The 17,102-nt window shown below is 35.8% G+C and overlaps 2 protein-coding genes across 5 annotated transcripts in view; one reads left to right on the top strand and one right to left on the bottom strand.

The window, feature by feature from the left end:
• The window catches only part of LOC105423285 (agrin), a 433,811-nt gene that overhangs the window by 89,198 nt on the left and 327,511 nt on the right, over window positions 1–17,102 (bottom strand). The gene's annotated exons all lie outside the window — the stretch shown is intronic.
• LOC105433555 (ornithine decarboxylase-like) overlaps window positions 1–17,102 on the top strand; it is a 22,207-nt gene extending 5,105 nt beyond the window's left edge. The window contains exons 2-9 of the mRNA XM_089079448.1: window positions 14,476–14,699; window positions 14,807–14,883; window positions 14,968–15,140; window positions 15,228–15,528; window positions 15,817–16,056; window positions 16,146–16,354; window positions 16,486–16,717; window positions 16,829–17,102. Coding sequence (XP_088935574.1) covers window positions 14,522–14,699; window positions 14,807–14,883; window positions 14,968–15,140; window positions 15,228–15,528; window positions 15,817–16,056; window positions 16,146–16,354; window positions 16,486–16,519 — 1,212 coding nt within the window. The 5' untranslated portion in view covers window positions 14,476–14,521 and the 3' untranslated portion in view covers window positions 16,520–16,717; window positions 16,829–17,102. The remainder of the gene's footprint in view (window positions 1–14,475; window positions 14,700–14,806; window positions 14,884–14,967; window positions 15,141–15,227; window positions 15,529–15,816; window positions 16,057–16,145; window positions 16,355–16,485; window positions 16,718–16,828) is intronic.

Raw genomic sequence — 17,102 nt, 5'->3', positions numbered from 1 at the left:
GTGCTCGTAAATTACCCTCTCACGTCGGTGGGGCGACTAATCATGTTCGCCGAACGGTGAGTGGGAGGAGGGGGAAGAGGGACGAGGAGGGTGAGGGTGAGGGCAAAAGTCTCGTGCGAAAATTCTGCGAAGGATGTCCGCGTGGTGGAGAGTTGCGGCGAGTAAATTCCCTTCACGCCGCAACAACTTCTCGCAAATGGTGGCGGCCCTGCTGTTTTGACGTTTATAAATAATTTTCTCCCGGCACGACCGCCGCTGTGTTTCGCGGCGATCGTGAGAGGGTGACGGCGAGAGAGGTGGAGAGAAGGTGGTTCGAAAAGGGCTGGATGCGGGGTTACCCCCAAGAACTTCACCGCGGGATCGGATTTGTAGCTGGAAAAGCGGCAAGGGAGTGCGAGCAACTTGAAGAACTTTTCTCGGTCGCGACGCGCGATCGGGCATGCGAAAGGGTAGTCGTGCAGAGGGGTGGAGGGATACCCGGGAAGATGGGCGGACCGAGCAATTTTGTTGTTTCGCGAAGTTACAACGACGCCCAACGTCGCGTGGCGTTTCTCCGGACGGACTCGGTCGAGTGAAATGTAAAATGGGAAATCGCTCATGCGAAAACGATCCTTCGTTCTTTCCTTCCCTCGCTCTTCCTTCCCAAGATGTTTGGAGATTCAGACAGGGCGACGCTCATGGGGATATTGCCTTTAGGGATTGTTTCGGATTGTCTCGATATTTTCGTATGGTTCTCTTTCTCCGCGTTTGTTTCGAAAATTCACGATTAAAAATCCACGATTTACAATGTTGAGGCATTCTGTATATAAAATTTGTTTGAAATAAATTATAATAATAATTGTTTCTCTTCTTTTTTGTATATAGAATTAACTCGTTAGTGTAAATTGATTGACAATTTGCGTTAGCGAAAGGAAAGTAGATTTTAATTCCAATTTTTTATTTTCTCCATTATATTTTCTTAGCGATCAACTTCTAAATGAATTTCCTCGTCTTGATAACGATAGACACGCTTTGCTGCTCAATTCCCGAGGGAACATTTGGCTTGTTTGACCAACGCTATATTCAAATCATCCGATCGATTGCACTGCAAATAGAAACGTTCCGTTCAAGTCAGACAGACACGGTTAGGAAATTCCGTTGACTCTCAGCGGAAAATCGATAAGTCGTAATTCAATTATCGACGCCGATACCGTATCTACATTTATTATAGCATAATAATTTCATATAATGCTTGTATACCTACTTATTAACTGAATTCGCGAGACAAACTCCGTTAAGTTTATACGAAACTGCAAATGCTCGTTTACATCGCGTAATTTCCATCATGGTGATATCTTCACAAATATTGAATTAATCATCAGTTTTATCTATTCATCCTGCACTATAAAGCGTATCAGAAAATATAACGGTCAATAACCAATACATATCAAGAGGTAAAAAAACTAGTGAGTGTAGGCCTCAGTAGACCCCACAATTTTGCTTCGTTCGGGTTACCAATCGAACCTGATTGGTATTACATCGATAAATCTAATCTACCGAACTCAATCGCTACAATCTACGATCTCGATGTTATTGGATCTACTCTCAGCTCCATCGTCCCTTTTCTTTCATTTTCTGTGAAATATGAATATACATTCGTTTGGTTCAAAAAGCAAGGAAACGCAGTTAGGAACCAAAAATTATGCAGTCCGAGTGTACGATAACGCCATCTAACTACATACTTTTATCTGTGTAAAGGGTTGAAAACAATATCATGCGGTGGCGTAATTAATGGCCGGATAGAATTGGCAGGGGCAATCGAAAATTATTTCGCCTCGTAATTACGGCGAAGAACTTCGCTGTTCCGGACAAAGGCGTAAACGAAATCTAGAATCATTTCATTGCCGGTCTCCATAAAATGTTTGCGTTACGTTTGCCTCTAATTTACGGAAATCGATAGCTACTATGCTTTGCGCAATTGGCCATGTGCAATTTCCGTATGCAACGTTTTCATTGCTACACATTAAACCGATATACTTCTCGGTTTCAGGCTCCTCGATTTAATTAACTCACTGTGCTTTGATGCAAATTAACTTTTGGGAAGATTACCTTTTTATTAGGTCAATAACGATCAAATCGCGAACACTAGAATGTTGCTCATTCGTAAGATCAATTCTGCAATTTACCTTTTTTTTTGCGTTCCATTTATGTTTCGATATATTATTAGTACGTAATATTTTTTAACGTCTGTATTTTTAAAAGTGTATTCCGTAAATATGATTTCACTTTTTACGAATATTGTTGCTTTTTCGAAATTAATTACGTCTACATTGCAAGGCAATCTGGTCTGATGTTTCTTTCTTTGAACATATGTTTTAACGCGGTAAAAAATAATTAAATTATTATTTTACAAACTGGATAAGTTTTCGTTTGAGCTGCAGTTTCCTTCAACTTCAGAAGGGGTGCAAAAGGATTAAACACGCTCAGTTGTAAGATTAATTGCTATATTCGCGCCTTTTTATCTTTCCCTTTCTGTCTATCAATCTGCTCTTTTCACACATTTCACTTCCGAACTTCCTACCGTTCCCGGAGCGCAATCACCGGATCCCGGGGGATTCCAGGAAAGACGGCGACGGGTTAATAGCGATTCCCGGTCGGTCGGTTGGCCGCCTTTTTCTCACTGCCCTCTCTTATCGTCTCGCCATTATAATCCGCCGGCTTATAACTTTCCTGCGAGGCCAGACCGACGTTACGGTGTCGGCTTTTTCGGACGTCGCCATCCACGAGGAAGGAGGGGGGAGAGAGAGAGAGAGAGAGAGAGAGAGAGAGAGAGAGAGAGAGAGAGAGAGAGAGAGAGAGAGAGAGAGAGAGAGAGAGGAGCGCGAAGAATGAGGAATGAATCTTCGGACGAATGCAAGGGCGGAATCCTTACGGAGGGATTTTAACGGAGAATCCCGTCCAGAGGGATTTTAACGAATTCGCGATAACGCTCGTCGACGAGAGAGAGAGATTCGGGGTGTGCCGCCTTCCCTCGTCCGCCGGCCTCCTTCCTTTCGTGGAATAAAAAGCATTGCTCTTCTCTCATTTTAACTCTGGATTATCTCGCAATTCGTGAAATTTCATCCTTCTCGCGGGGATAACCCGCATGATTTTTGCGCGTTACATTCGAGATACGATATCGATGAAATCGCGTGACTTGCACGTCTCGTTGTAACGTCTAAATTTACCTCGAACTTTTGATAAGTTTTTGATTTCAACCTTCATCAAGAATGATATTTTCGTTCACTTTGATCGAGCTGTAACGTGTTGCTTTCGGGCCGTCAGCCACCTGGATTAATTATTATTAGAGATTGGTAATATGAGGACCTTTTTTTTATATTTTTTTACAATACACAATACATACTACAAAATAAAGTAAACTACAACGTTGCATATGGAAATGTTAATATTATAGAATATTATAAAATAACCTACAAAAACTTGATAAAAATTTTTCTGAAAATCCTACATGTAAAATCGAGGTAATTACCGTCAATGAAGTAGCTCTCTCGATTATTATTTTATTGCGTGACGACGAAAGCGCCGTGTAAATCTGTGGCTATATTGCGTGCGATAAATTAGTCGATTTCCGCTTTAAACTTTTATTATGGTTGTAGTTTTCATTGCTGAAGTTTCGTCAACAGGGCTCGGAGATCTCGGAGAACCGATTTAAAATTGAATTACATTCCGTGAGTCTCTCGCCGTCGCGAGTCGTTTATATCCAGCGGAATCGAGGAAGAGGCCCTGCCCTTTTGCGAGACGATGACAAAATAAAATTATTAAAGTGAAATAGGACATTTTCTGTGGTACCTCATTCGTGTCTTATCTTCCACGAATTCGCGAATGAAAGGAAAAACGGGAAAGTCGACGGCCTTTATTTCTTCCTTTCTGCGAAGCGAACCTCTTCTTCCTTCCGTCTTTATGGTGAATAAACGGGTCGTAACTCCAATAGTGTAATGATCGCTCGGGGAAAACGGTTCACCGGGGTTGAAAAAGTGAATGAACGAGTAGAAGGCGGGACGAAGAGCCGTTGTAAAAGAGAGGAATGGAGTTTTATATGCATTTCTTGTATCTGCGAGGTTCTATTAATCAGATACAAGATATAAACTGTAAAATAAACGGTGGCGGATGGATGAAGGAAATATGTTAGATTTTTTCGAGTGCTGAACTGCTTTCGCCAAGGAAAAAAGCGAATCTTGACATATATCTTTTCAACGTCTTTGTTAGATTGCTAAATTTTGAGGACAACTTCTTTTATACAGTTTTAAAAAGTCAAGATTTATTCAATATTGAAGATTAAAAATTGCGAGAACACGAAGAACGTAGGAAATGATCATTAAATTATAACTTGGCGAGGTAGCCTACTTCGAGCGAGAATGAAACTCTGAAATAGTCCAATATATATGTATATATTCTTGTTAAATTAATCACTTCTCGGAATATTAAGTGAATGGATCATTGCACGCAAACTTGTTCGATACTCTATACCCAGCATAATAAAGCGGAATCGAAATCTTTTACAGATTCGCGACGTATCCTCATCAACCGGAATGGTCTTACTAGAACGAGATACCCGGTTTCCGGCTTCGATCATAAATTCGGATATCAGCATAAATTCCCCCAACGTCTAGTCCGACCGTATATAATCTCGGATAGATAACCCGCTAACGAATTACGTGCTATAAACCTCCAGTGAAATTCAACATATTTCGTTATGGTAGAAAAAACCTTTTCCAAATATGATTGTAATATGATATTTTTTGTAATATGTAAAAATTCTCTCTTTTCACTGCTTTGTTATTTACAAATAATAATTATTGTTTTTATTATTATTTTACGAACTAAAAATTTATTCAAAAAATGATTCCGACATAAAATTATATATAATTGTATATAATAACATTAATACATATCATTAATACATCAATATATTTATATAATCATATATGACTAAATATAATTGTCTTATTATGTTTAATTATATATAAAAATTTTTTCGCTAGGATATTAATTATTTTTAATTTTTATTATTATAATTATTATGTATATGTTCTTCTTATATTCATCGAGAGCACCGTGCATCGAAGTCATCGCGCTTTGTATTACGAAGATAAGAACGAACTTGACGATAGCAGATCGATCCTGATGCGATTACGAAGAAGTTTTGACTTTGTGATAGTGGTTGGGACAAGCGACAGAGTTTGGATTCGAAAATGCGGAAAAGAACGAGGAGTAAGGAGGAGGGCACCCTTTTTCCGGAGAGTAACGGTGTGCCGAGTCGGCGTGTGCTCGCAGTTTATTTCAATTATTTAAATCCGCCCCCGCCGTCCCATCCTCCTCCTCTTTCTCCTCTTCCATTGTCTCCCCCCCATTCGCGAGATTGGTTTAATTCAGTTCGACGCGCGGTAAGGGAGCGCCACGGAATTCCGTCTACGTGATCAGCCTTCCGCTTCGTCGATCACCCGCATCCACACCCCTCCGCGCGCGTGGAACCGATTTTCCGCAGGATAGTGCGGATGTTCCGTGGCTACGGTCGACGTACGCCAAATCTCCTCTTCCTCCTCCCACTCATTGCGTCCCGTTTTTGGTCATTTCGCCCGTTTTCACGATCCTGCAAACGTGGATAACGTGGCTATCGTGGAACACCTTCTACCTTCCGCTCCTCCTACGCGCTCCTCTTTATCCCTCCTGTATCCTCGCTTTTCCTCCCTGCGCGTCCCGCCCATTCTTCGAATTCATGTTCTACTCTGCACCGCATCCCCTACCGTACCTCCTGTCGTTTTCGTGCTGGGTTTTTCCGTTCACGAATTCGCATGCTCAGCCGCGGCTCACCGCCGCGAAATCGAAATTCTTGTTCTTCTGGGCGCAACCAATCGTCGTTATACGCGTGTATTTGTGTGTGGGCAAGCGAAAACTCACGTTTTGCGAGCGGAGGATGGGAATGGTCGAGCCGGGGTGGATAAGCCGAGCTGAAACGTCGGTTTTGACCGACCAAATCGGACATTATCCGTAACGTGCGCCGCGCGACGACGTGGACGTTTTCTCGATGTCCGTATAATTTCTCGTCGATTCGAGTCACTCTAAAAAAATGACATTAATTTGTGCACTTTATGCACCAGAAACGATCAAATATCGTTTATTCTCCGAGCGTTCTCGAAATAATGTTTTATAAAAATCATGTAGAGCAAAGCCATCATACAGGCCGAAAGATAAAGTTAAAAATAATATTTTTTACGACGCAATATTTGCAAAGTGAACGCTATTGTATATGACAAACCCGAAAAATCTGCAATCAATACGCTAAAAAAAAAGAAAGAGAAAGAAGAGGGAAAGAGAGAGAGAAAGAAAAAAGATAAAACAAGTGGAAAATTCAATCCGAGTCGACTTGATTTAACTTGATCCGAGAGGTCTGAAGTCTGAAGTTACAAGTATCATGTATACATTTTCTCTATTTTAATTCTCGGTCGATGCGTAGCTCTCTCTCTGTGTGTGTGTGTGTGTGTGTGTGTGTGTGTGTTTGCGTGTTCGTTCGATGGTTCCAATCAAATATTTGATTGTAAATATGGCTGCGAACAATTCGGTTTTGCGTTACAATTACGAGGGATCTCTCTTTACCGTGCGTGCGAGATACACAATCAGTGCGTGTAAGATACACAATCAGAGATGGTTGATTCTGCTCCTGGCGGGCTTTTTCAAAGATTGCCGCTACGCTGTCGCGTGATTAAAAAAGGGAGCGTTCGCACTCTCGGTGAGCTAACGTAATCTCGGATCGATGTTACCTCCGGGTTCTCGTGTTCGAAGCGGTGTCGATTATTGCGCTCCTACCCTCGTTCCCGCGTCCCCGATCGCCCAACCCGTGTTGTGCATTCGGGGTGAACGTGAGCGACATACCTATTACGCCGATCCAAGAAGTCGTCGGCGAACCGAGTCACGCGATTTACGGCGGGAACAACGTTGAATTAGTCCGCGAATATATCGTAGCGTGTGCCATTCAGGATACCGTTTAGAGATCCCACGATCGACCGCACGACGACGACATGCACGATTCGCAGATTTTGAATTGAGAAACTTGACTACGAGAGCAGTTTCTTTTATCTTCGACTTTTCTCATCTCGGAGCTTCTTTTAAGACACAGAAGAATCGTTAAATAAACCATTAAATTCGAATTTTTTCCTATTGTCGTTGATATTAATTTTTATATCTCACGATATTACATGCACGATGCGCAGATTTTGGTAATCTGGATTGAAAAATCTGATCCATGAAAGCAATTCTTTTATATCTTCGATCTCTTTATTTCGGAGTTCCTTTTAAGATACAAAAAAAATAAATCGTTAATAAATTCGAATTCTTTTTCTGTTGATATTAATCTTTATTTACATCTTGGATATCATTTCCAGAGAGAGGAATTAAATTAAATTTAATAAATTCAGTTTGGAATAAAGCTCTTTATAAAAAATAATGGAATGAAAAAGAGTAAAAAGGTACTTAATATTATAAGCGCGATAGGTGTAATGAAAATTTCATTTTCGCACGTGAGAAAATTGAATTACCTTTCTCCTTTTTTTTTTCGGAGAAAGTGCGACGGCAGGATTAACAAGATGAGAAATACGATACCAACCGCGAAGAGATGGGTAGAAGCGGTTAATTTACTGGTAACTAAGGTTGCGCAACTAAGGCATGCGCCAGCTGTAGCCAAGCTGTCGTCGATGTCCGTCGCACACACACACCCCGATCACGTGTACCATTCTCAACTCTATCCAGCATCTCGACAAGTTCTGAACTCGGGTTAACAACCGGGAGTTTTATACCCCGAAACGTAAAACGTATTACGAAAGAAGGGTGGAGGGGAGGACGGGAGGAAGGGGTGGGTTCGCGGAAGTTCCGTTTACAGTACGAAGTTCCGTCCTTGTTAGCTTGTTCTCCCTAAGCCGGAAGTACGTAAGCCTTTTTAATGACGGGGACCGGCGAGAGGTGGGATATTCATGCAAGAGACGTGGTGCGTTTTCGCAAGAGGGATCTTCATTATTTCGCGGGCGCCGCGCGCCCCCGGGTCGCCGTGCGGAAATACTACCGCGGAACTTGCGCGGAACTGCGATTATGCCTCGACGTTTCCCGAAACGTGATCGGCAGCTGGCGAAACTGCGCCGGAGCGCTATTAACGGCACTACACGACTGTTCCTCTGATTTATCGTCCAACTTTCTTCGACAACAATAGTCGCACACACGCCCACGTGAGCGCCCCCGATGTTTCCAAGAAACTCGAAAGTATATCAATCCTCTCCGCGAACGTTACGGATTTTCAGTTCCACAACCGTTCTCTCTCTTTCTCCTGGATTTTCGTTTTTTCTCCCGCTTGTTTCCCTTTTTTCCTTATAACTTCATTTCACGTTTTTGCCGTGACGGTCAACTTGTTAAATTCGGTATATCGAAAATCTCGCGCCCGCGCGCCAGGTCAAGAGGTAAACGCGCGCGATTTCGGGCCCGGGATGTGGCGCGCGTTTCGGATTTTCGAGCACGGGGTGGATAAACGTGCCAAATATTCCCGTACGAATTGATGCTTGCGACAGCGAATCGATAAATAATCAATCGGCGACTATCATGCCGGGCGAATCGGCCGAATCGTCGTGTCAAAAACACGAGACGACAGCGGGATGGCTGGCCGATGGCGACAGCTGCCAACAACGCGTGCAATTTTACGTATCGCGAGCACATCGGCCGACGGGGCGACGCGGCGCGGCGCGGCGTAATATATATTGCAATGTTTTTCGTCATATAAAAAATACACGAACATTGTCCGCGGCGCGATGCAGCAATCTGCGAGAGCGTCAAATCCATCATCGGTCGTCCGACCGGATATTACATGTGACATACTAACGAATATCAAAGAAGCGGTTTCATAGGCGTCGCGCCTACGACAAATGTTATCAGACGTGTGCGTGACGTTGATTAATGCGAGGAACTCGTTAGAAGAACGAAAATTTTTGATCTATAAACAAATCCTTTAAAAACAAGCGTATCGATCAACAAATCGCTTGGCAGATTAAGTGTCGTCACTCGAACATCGTTCTTTCGCGCGACTCACGAAAGGAGGTTGCATCCCTTTTTATAAATTTTCAACGAAAAATGTCGTTTCGGGAGAATCGTGCAGATTTAACGTCGCGAAAAAACGGAGATTCATTTTATCTTGATCCAGGCGAGATCTGGGATTAACAAGCTAAAACTCAAATCTTTCGATCTTTCCTTCTTCTTTTCACATGCTTTTTAAGTCTTCTGGAAAGTGCATGGGACAATCAAGTGGCCTCGTGCTACCGTAAAATTTAAATTCTACGAGCCATTCCTATCGGGAGGAGGGGGGGGGGGGATCGAAATGACATCGCCTGTACACGTACGATTGCAGGAAGTCCACCGACCCGGTGTTCCTAAAACGTGTGTCGACTTCTTTTTAGTGGGTATAATTCTCGCTCTATGTCAACGAGTCAATATCCGTTCTTCGTATCGCATAGGCATGATATTACAATACATTCGATCTAAATGATAAAATTAAATAGTACTCTTTGGTTTAAATAGTACCCTTTGTTGCGAAGATTGCAATCAAAATGAAAAAGGCCATCACAGGTTTGAAGGCAAAAATCTCTTTCTTCAGCTTAAACAAACTCGGAGGATTAATCAGAGTCCATAAAAATCCTCTTCTAACGTCACATAATAAAAATGTCTATAAAATATCTTGTAATAATTGCAATGTAATTTATGTAAAACAATAAAAATATCCAGATAACTAAAAATGAGTATTTCCGAATATTAAAATTATATTACATAAATATTTTTATCTCTGTTATCACCAATCTCTGTTATCACCATAGATACAATCATGATTTCAACTGAGAAGATATTAAGATTCTCGATAAGGAGCGTTTTTTGGAGAAGAGACTCGTCTCTGAAATGTTGTTTATTAAAAAACAAAAAAAAACGGTATTAACAGGCAAAAAGATATCACATATTTACATCACGTTATTATAAACAAGTTATATCGCTATTATAAACAAATTATAAATATTTGTCAAGAATTTTATTTAATTGTCTTTGATGACCGCCGAAGAATTTTATTTTAACTTCTAACTTATTCCGTTATTTACTTTATTCTTATTTCTTAACTTGCCGTGCCACCTGTTTTTTATTGATTGTCATTTTCTTCATGTCGCCTATTATAATTTTTTTATTCACTATGATTTGCGTGTGATTCCCAACATTTAACATGATTTTTAGACATGTTTTCGTTCAATTTTTACAAACAAATTTTTGTAATTTAATTTTATATAGATTAATGTGGAAATTGCTCATAAGTAATTTCTTGATTGTCTCTTTGCTAACTGGTCTGGAAACTGTTGTGAGCATTTATCGACTTTTTCCATTCCTGATCATCACCATACGATAACAAATTTGATTATTATGTTTGTACCATAAATTTTTTTTTTTTTTTAATACCGATTATATTATTTCTTTGCTCCGTTGAAGATAGTTCAAAGAGGAAGCAAAACGTTCGAATGATACCGTTTGAAATAAATAGGATTTTTTAAAATAATTACTATCAACAGCGTTGACTCATATTAGCCATGTAATTAATTTAATTTTTTCAATTTATAAATGATAAACATATTGCGAAAAGCAATGCACAAATACTGTTTGCTGAACGTATCTTTGCCCGTTGACATGCAACAGATTTTTTTAACTTCTATTTCTGTTCGCTGATATTTCTTCTTGTGACATAAAATTGAAATATTGCAATTTATAGAAAGCAAATCAACTATGGATTTATTATAGCATACAAAGTTTCACTTTCTAACGATGTACTAATTACTGACATTATTTTGTTATTGGCGTTAATTTGTTATTAGCGTTATTACAGTTATCATATAATTAATCATATTTAAATAATAAATGTTCATCTGTATGCAGTAAAAAATAATTTCTGTGTAATATTTATTTCTTCTTATTAAAAAAATTATAAAATTTTTAATATTTAATATTATAATATTTTAATTTAAATTTTAATTTTAGATCAACATTTAAATCAATAACGCAATTTTATAAATTATTTAATTAAAATTTTATAATTTAGTAATTAGATATTTAATTGTTTTGGGTTTTGCAATTACGTTCTTTTTCCAGGTTTCACAATTTTTTAACCAACTTTTTTCCAATTACATGCCGATAATTATAGATACAAACTTATTTATATTAGTTACTTATTAGATATTTAATTGTTTTGGGTTTTGCAATTATGTTCTTTTTCTAGATTTCACAATTTTTTAATTAACTAATTTTTTCCAATTACATACCGATAATTACATAGATACAAACTTATTTTCCCTTGTTTCCCTCGAAATTATTCTAGCAGAGAATGACTATTTTCCCCTCTATTTGACCCCTCATTTTCTCCCCTTAGAAACCGTTACAAAGAACGACTGGCCTCAGGCTAAGCGTTTCATTTTAAAACGAGTCGGCCAGTTAGCTAAATATGTGATGTAGCGCGAGTTTAGGAATCTCCTCGCGTCGTTTATCCTTTATGAAAATGACGATCATACAGGGATATAATAGGATGACCAGTGGAAGTGAAAATAAGTTCTATTGTTGGGAACACGGAGTTTCATTGCAAAACTCGATAACAAAGTTCAAGAGAATAGGATTGTTATTGAACAAACCGAGAGAACATGGGAAACTTTTATAATAATGATAGATTCTAATTTCTATGGCTGTGAGCAAAAGAGAAGGATATTACCTAAAATAAAATAGTCATATAATTACATTGCCTATTATATAATTTTTAGTTCTTTTCTGCCTTTCTGAATGCGCAATATTCATTCTCTATTAATATCTACGGATAACAAGGTCGCTTGATAATTCTAATAGACTTTTAATTGGAAATTCAACGATAATGATTGACAAATGGAGTGGATTATCTAAAGAACAAGCATGTTAAGCATAATCTTATTATCTTATGTTAATTAATTATGAAATTACGAAATTAATTAGCAAATTATTTCTCATAAGCATGATTGAAAATTTTTTTATTTTATGATAACTTTTGTTTATCATAATTGCTAATGAAACAAAACAGTAAAAATTTGAAAATGCAGAAATCCGATATTAAATTAGATATTATTCGTATATTATTTTCTCCTTCTGTCATATTCTTCTTCTTCTTTCCTTGGCTTGTAAGGAGCTTTTCCTTTTAATTTGAATACAGCATTTATTGTTACGATACAAAGTAGGAATAAAATAAAAATAATTGGACTGTTGTGGGTAAGACCAGCTCGCAATCATTTCTTTTGTAAAGTAACATGAAGATTCATGTTTGTATCGGCAATGTTTATTTGGAGATTAGATAAAAAAACTTTTATGAAGAAGAACAAGAAGAAAAAGCTTAGTAGGACGAAATAAATCGGGCACCGAATATTAATTCGTTAAAGAAAACATTTATTCTGTTTCTTAGAAATTATAGTAAATTTTCTGTCGTTCGATATTTTGTTTTAATTTAATTATAGAGATCTTACATAGACATAGTTGTTATGTAAGAAATACGATTATTCATGGTTATTCATGCAAAAAAAAATTTGATAAATCATACATGAATTTACATTAGATTCTTGTCGGTAAATTGAAATAAAATAATCAACGATAATGATTTAATATAAGTCAATATTATTCATTTATTGCTTCCGACTGTAAGATGTGTATCTTAATTATATTTATTGCCATGTTTTTATCTGTTTTTATCGTATGCAATGACGGTATTCGCAATTACAAAATTTACATAGATAAATGGCGTGCAACTGCTGCCGACTAAATTACTTCGAAGTATTATCTCAAAAACAAAATTATACGCGTATTTCAAGCCGAAGTTAATACAAATGCTAATTACGGCAATTGTATATAGAACGAAGGCTTTTCTGAGAGTGGGAAGCGTTAAATGGATATATAAGAAACGTTAAATCTGAAAAGATTATTTATTTTTCTGTTTTAATGTGTTTCACGTGTAGCATTAGAACTCCATTAGTCGTCTAATTACATTAGACTTAGATGGAAAAGCAATATATAAGAAAATTTTCCTTACAATATGAATCACTTTGTTATTCAAATCTTTTTCCACGTGGACAATATACAATATTTTTTAATAATTCTAAATAGACGTGGATTTAGTTCATTAAAACACAGTGCAATAAGTGAGATCTTTTATACTTCATTTGTTTATTTTTTTCCTTCATTTCCATTATGATTTGCTATGTCATTATCATTGGATTTAACAAAACCGTAAATATTTTTATTCTAACTTAATGTATTTTTTTAATTACATGCAATTATAATTTTAACATTCATTTCCATATTTAAATTTTATATTCTTTTCTATTATATTTTTTTTATATTTTTCTGATTTTATTATATTTTCTATTTTTTAGTAAATATTTCCAATAGTATTGTAACTTTTGTTTTATTTTATAGCTAAAGCAAGATAAACTTTCAGTAAATGATATACTTAACTGGTGATACCAATAATGATATATTTGAGACATTCAAAAAAAAGAAAAATTATCTTCTTCGAGAATAATCTTTTATATTTTTATATTTATATATTTTTATATTTTAAAATTATGGAATTGTAGTTTATTTTTAACATTATTAAAAAATTTTATTTGTCAAATAAATAAGGCTGCATATAATTTTTAAATAAAACTTTAATTCCTAGAAAAATAACAGACAATATTTAAAATATTTAGAAATTTTAAATATTAATAAATAAAAAATAGAAGATTTATATATATAAATATATATGTATGCATAAAAATAAAAATATGTTTTAAATAGCTAAAATATGGTTCTTTCTTAAAATATATTTTAATTTGCTTTATTTTATTATACCAATTAATATATTTGAAGTCATTATATTTTTATCTAACAGAACATATAAATGAAAAAATAATATTTTTTTAATAAAAAATGAATAATATTGTAATTATGAATAAAATTTTCTTTCTCTTTTTCTCTACATATATGCAGATCGGTAATATACGACCATTATTACATTAAATTCAAACAATATAAGAGAATACAAAACAGAAAAATATATGTGTGTGTGTGTGTGTGTGTGTGTGTGTGTGTGTGTATGTGTGTGTGTGTGTGTGTGTGTGTGTGTGTGTGTGTGTGTGTGTGTGTGTGTGTGTAAAATATTTATTTCATCATAAAATTGTTTTATGTATTATAATGTGACAATTTATTTTTGAAATCAAGATTTAAATCTAAAAGTTTGATAATATTTGAAATGTGAATATCATATAAAAACAAGAAATTGCGGCATATTGTTTTATTAATAATTAAAATATAAATTATATCCTATAAAAATAAAAAATGGATTCTAAATTGTTCTTAGAAAATAAGTAATATATTCTTAAATATTTTCAGGAAGGTTGTTTATATTAAAGATTCCAAAAATCTTGTACGTTTCAACATGGCACAATTTACTTTTGATGAAATAAAAGTCTTTGACGATTCATTAGATAATATGGATATTATTAGAACTCTGACGGAATACCGAGAAGCAGCTTTTTATGTTGCAGATATTGGTACTCTCATAAAAAAACATCAGGAATGGATCACCAAATTACCGAGAATTATTCCACACTATGGTATCTAAAATTCTTTACTTTTATGCTTTCAGTAATGCATTTATTACAATATTGAATCTTAATTAATATTAAATCTAATTAACTATTAACTTTATTTTCAATTTTAGCAATTAAAGTTAATCCGGATCCAACGGTAGTTAAAGTACTTGTAGCTTTGAATGCCTGTTTTGATTGTGCATCTATGGTAAAGCCTCCAATTTTCTTTTAACAAGTCTTCTTTTAACTGTATATCAAAATTATTTAAAAATAATTCTTATCTTTTCAACAGGAAGAAATTAAAATGGTAATGCAGCATGGAGTACACGGCGATAGGATTATTTTCGCGCATCCAGCCAAGTATCCGTCTCATATAAAATACGCGAAAAAAATGGGCGTCAAGCAGATGACGGTCGACGGAGAAGACGAGTTATTCAAGATCAAGGAACTCTTTCCTGAAGCTAAGTGCGTAAAATAATGTTACGATAATAACGAATTTTAACATACAATGAGATGTAATCTGATTTTATCTATACGAAAATCTATTGGCAGAATTGTTATACGTATACGTTGCGATGCGAAGAAGGCGCATGTAGTATTGGGATTGAAATTCGGCTCCGAACCGGATGAGGAAACCGTGCGCTTGATACAGCTCACGAAAGATCTCGGTCTGAATTTATACGGCTTCAGCTTTCATGTCGGTAGCCCGTGCGAAGAGCTCGAGGCTTACGCCAGAGGGATCGCATTGTGCAAACAATTAGTTGCTATCTCCAAGACAATCGGGTGCGACAACGTGCAGTTGATCGACATCGGCGGTGGATTTCCGGGCGAGAGCGGAACGGACGTTGACAAGGTATATGAGATTTACTCTCCGATAATCGCCTTCCATTCATCGGAATGTTGGACATTAAAATGTTAGATATTAACGCGCTATCTGCCGAATTGAATTTATGTGTTTTCTCAAACAAATAATAAAATTCCTCGAATTTTTCATAATAAAAAAAATCAATAATTTTTAATGATTAATAAAACTTTGAGATACTTTTATTTGTTATTTTGCATGTCTCTCTCTCTCTCTCTCTCTCTCTCTCTCTCTGTCTCTCTGGTGGATTTGATTTAATTCTTGATAATCTCTTCACAGTTTACCAGTATTATCAATGAGGCGATACAGGATATCGATCCTAGCATAAGGATTATCAGCGAGCCGGGAAGTTACTACGTAGCTTCTAGCTTCACTTTGGCTTCATATTTGCATTCCAAGAGAATCGTTTCGAAGAACGGAGAAATGATAAGAATGTATTATATGAATTGTGGAGTATACAATTCCTTTATAGAGGAACTGTTGGGACTGCGAGCCAGAGTTCCACAATTACTTACCAAGGTAATTTAATTTTCTTTCATGTATGTATATTTACGAAAAACAAGGATTCTTCTGATCAATAGGAGATAATTATCAATTTATCATTGCAGCCAGAAAGCGAAGAGAAATTTCTTTCGTATATATGGGGACCGACTGCCGCTTCGCAAGACTTAATTGTTAAAAATGTGATGTTACCTGAGCTTCATATTGGTGATTGGTTGATTTGGAAAGATATGGGTGCTTATTCGGTAGCAATATCCTGTACATTCAATGGCTTTCCGATTCCAACTGTGATTCCAATCATTAAAAAAAGTCAATGGTTAGTATTAAAAATGATAAAAAATGAGATATAGAATTCTCAACGATATTGTTATTCTATTACATTATATATTCACACTATATATTTACACTATATATAATTTTTATAAATTGAATTATTAATATTTTCAGGGAAAGTTTTCAAAAGCAAATTGATTCATTGTAGCGACCTATTTTCTAACTTTGCAAAAATCCAGTAAAAGTTGACAAGGTTTAACAAATAAACAAATAAAATTTATAGCTATTTTAGAAACACAATATAATGAATTTAATTTAATAATCTAAAGAATTATGTTATTATTAGAATTAATCTGCAATATTTACTTAATATAAATATATGCATTAATACTAACCAAAATTTAAGGTAAATAAATTTTAATATATTTTATGAGTTAACTTAGAATAAAATGAATTACTTAGAATAAATTATAATAATTTGATATTTATCCAAATTACTCAAATTTATTTTTTTTAGTGAACAATTTACAACTACAACATATCGTTCACTTTAAAGCTGACAGTCTCTCATGTTAGAGAAGAGAACAAGATATTTTGGGAAATTTGATTATGTATATATTATATATTGTTATGTTGGAATATATGCAGTGAATATATGTAGTTATTAAAACAAGAAACCAGAGGATGAAAATGATACATTGGTTTTGAGAATCATATTTTCTTGTATTGTTTTATTTGTAAACATGGATCAAAACAAATTAACTTTATGTAATAAATTAAATTATAATAAA

The sequence above is a fragment of the Pogonomyrmex barbatus genome, unplaced genomic scaffold, assembly GCF_055798465.1.
Source record: "Pogonomyrmex barbatus isolate J1 unplaced genomic scaffold, ASM5579846v1 scaffold3, whole genome shotgun sequence".
In the NCBI taxonomy this organism is placed as follows: domain Eukaryota; kingdom Metazoa; phylum Arthropoda; class Insecta; order Hymenoptera; family Formicidae; genus Pogonomyrmex; species Pogonomyrmex barbatus.
The sequence above is the reverse complement of the archived record's forward strand: the minus strand, read 5'-3'. Positions and strand labels throughout refer to the sequence as shown.